At 35.7% G+C, this 2,597-nt stretch overlaps 1 protein-coding gene across 1 annotated transcript; it reads left to right on the forward strand.

The window, feature by feature from the left end:
- Positions 1-69: 69 nt before the first annotated feature.
- LOC102599612 (uncharacterized) lies at positions 70-2,123 on the forward strand. The gene is made up of 4 exons (XM_006352800.2): positions 70-252; positions 332-529; positions 943-1,158; positions 1,425-2,123. Exons 1-4 carry the CDS (start codon positions 250-252, stop codon positions 1,689-1,691), a joined length of 684 nt encoding a protein of 227 aa, XP_006352862.1. The 5' UTR covers positions 70-249; the 3' UTR covers positions 1,692-2,123.
- Positions 2,124-2,597: the final 474 nt, after the last annotated feature.

Below are 2,597 nucleotides of genomic sequence, written 5' to 3' on the forward strand. Positions count from 1 at the left end.
ACCCCCACTCAACCCCACCCCCCTCACCCCTAATAACTTTTTTTTACAAGTAGCCTTATATTTCTCACACCGCCTCCAATTCCTATATTTTCTAAACCATAGTTTTTATTTTTCTCTTACTGTCACTAATACACAAAGCGTTACTACTTTCAAGAAATATAAACAGTTTTATTTTTTTGTTTTACAAAGCTGGCGATCGATAATCAAGACACCACTGTTCGTGAATTCAAGCCTAAGAATAGGCGAATCATGGTAAATTTTTGTTTAAAAATGGAGATTTTGTTTTTGTTTTTTGGGATTTTTGGTGATTGTGGTTTTAATGTGTGTTTAGGGAGCTGGAGGACCTGATGAGGAAGATAATAGATGGCCACCGTGGTTGAAGCCATTGTTGAAGGAACGATTCTTCGTTCAATGCAAGTTACATGCTGATTCTCATAAGAGCGAATGTAACATGTACTGTTTGGATTGTATGGATGGTGCTCTTTGTTCGATTTGTTTATCTCATCACAAGGACCATCGTGCCATTCAGGTTCGTTTGTATTCCTTGTTTGTATGTATTTGATAAATCGAGATTCTTCCTAGCTCAGTTTATTAGTTATCTGAGCTTTTACTTGGTTGATTAGGATTTGATTTTCATTCATTTCCAATTTCCCCCAAATTGTTTTCGATTCCGGTTTCAGTTTTCCGCCATTTTGGTTGAGAAATGGAATCACAAAAATGCACTGTTTTGAAGCATCCAATTTGAATTTGAATGGGGTTTCTGCCATTTTTGTCAAGTACAGAGGACTTTTTATTTCTCTCCTTTACCCTTTTCCTTTAATGGAATAACAAAAGAAATGTACTGTTTTAAAGCACCCCTTTTGATCAAAATTGTGTATTTTTTCATGGTTGACTTGAAGATTGACTGATTGAATGTGCGTTGCTCTGTTTTTTTTTTTACAGATACGGAGGTCATCGTACCATGATGTGATAAGGGTGAATGAAATACAGAAATTTCTGGACATCACTTCAGTTCAGACCTACATTATCAACAGTGCAAAAGTTGTTTTCTTGAATGAGAGACCACAGCCTAGGCCAGGCAAAGGTGTCACTAATACCTGTGAAGTTTGTGAAAGGAGCCTTCTTGATTCCTTCAGATTCTGCTCTCTTGGTTGCAAGGTATACTAAACTAATTTTCTTGCATTTATTTTTTACTTTTAAAGGTGTCATAAAATTAACTTTGCTGTAATTGGCCTTTTTGACAAAATGTGAAGCAATTGGTCCATTATTGGGGACAAATTTTGGCATCATCAACAGATTTTTGGGAAATATTTAAAAATTTGGGATTTTGAGATTTGGAATTGGGAATGGGTGAATCTGTATCTTGATTGTTAGAACTTCTAGAAGCAAGTTGTATTTAATTTGTAATTTTTGATTATTTTCAGATTGTTGGTACTTCAAAGAACTTTGTTAAGAGGCCAAAACAATCACCGGAGAAGAAGAGATCCTCGCCGGCTGCAGCAGCACTCTATGACTCGGAGGATTCCTACAGCAGCAGCAGCCATGGCCGGCAGAAGAGTCCAAGCAACAAGGTCCACCAAAGTTTCAGTCCGTCAACACCCCCTCCAACTTCTGTTAATTACAGAACAGCCAAGCGAAGAAAGGGAATTCCGCATCGAGCCCCAATGGGAGGACTAGTTATAGGTTATTAAGTTTTAGAAAAATCAAATCAAAGTCCTTCATTTGCTCCTAATTATACATCAGCCTTAGTAAAGATCAGAATGCAGAATGCACTCCTCCTCATAAAAAACACTAGTGCTTTCTCTAGAAAAGGCCAGTGTTTGCTTTATTGTGTATATACTTTTAGCTACTATAGTGTATGATGGGAAAAGTTGGAGGGGTGGAAGTTGAAATAAGAAAATGTTCAGGGACTAATAGGGAGTTCAAAGTTAGTTGGGCTTGGAAAATAAGCTATATATTATATTATATTATATATATAGTATGATGAAATATCAAGATACAGTGACTCTTGGCTTTTTAGAGTGGTTATACATAAGTTTTTTTTTTTTTTTCCTCCTGTAATCAAAAATGTAAATATAATGTTCTTATAGTTTGGAATATTTTAACAATCTTCTTGTTTTTAATACTTCCTCCGTTCTTCGATTTTTTATATTATGACAAATAGATTGAATTGAACGAAGTATTTGTTTGATTTTTAGCAGCTAGTATAATCTGCTAAAGTTGGAAACTTTGGACTGGTTGAGGTACTAACTGCCAATAAGTGTGTCACAATACGGGCCCAGGTTAAAGGGGACAAAATACTACGTGGCGGTAAATGATTGGATGTAAGATGCTAGGTGTTGATTTTTGGACATTCTGGGGTGTAGGTTGTAGACTTGTAGCCTCCCCCACGGGGCTACGTTTTTTATTGTTCAATATCTATATAGTAGTCTGATTAAATTTGAATTTGATCTGAAAAATCTTATATTAGGAGTAAAGCCTTACTTAACAAAGGCAACTTCATACCTAAAGAGATTCAAACTCGAAATCTGATTAAAAATAAAAAATATATTTACAACTTTATCACGATCCGTGTTCGTGGGGGTTAGTTTCTTGGT

Source organism: Solanum tuberosum, unplaced genomic scaffold (assembly GCF_000226075.1).
Source record: "Solanum tuberosum cultivar DM 1-3 516 R44 unplaced genomic scaffold, SolTub_3.0 scf00144, whole genome shotgun sequence".
NCBI lineage: Eukaryota > Viridiplantae > Streptophyta > Magnoliopsida > Solanales > Solanaceae > Solanum > Solanum tuberosum.

Excerpts from the sequence above, each read along its gene's own strand:
- LOC102599612 (XM_006352800.2), top strand. Across the intron at positions 530-942 it reads AGGACCATCGTGCCATTCAG|ATACGGAGGTCATCGTACCA; the intron begins GTTCGTTTGTAT and ends TTTTTTTTACAG. Across the intron at positions 1,159-1,424 it reads TCTGCTCTCTTGGTTGCAAG|ATTGTTGGTACTTCAAAGAA; the intron begins GTATACTAAACT and ends GATTATTTTCAG.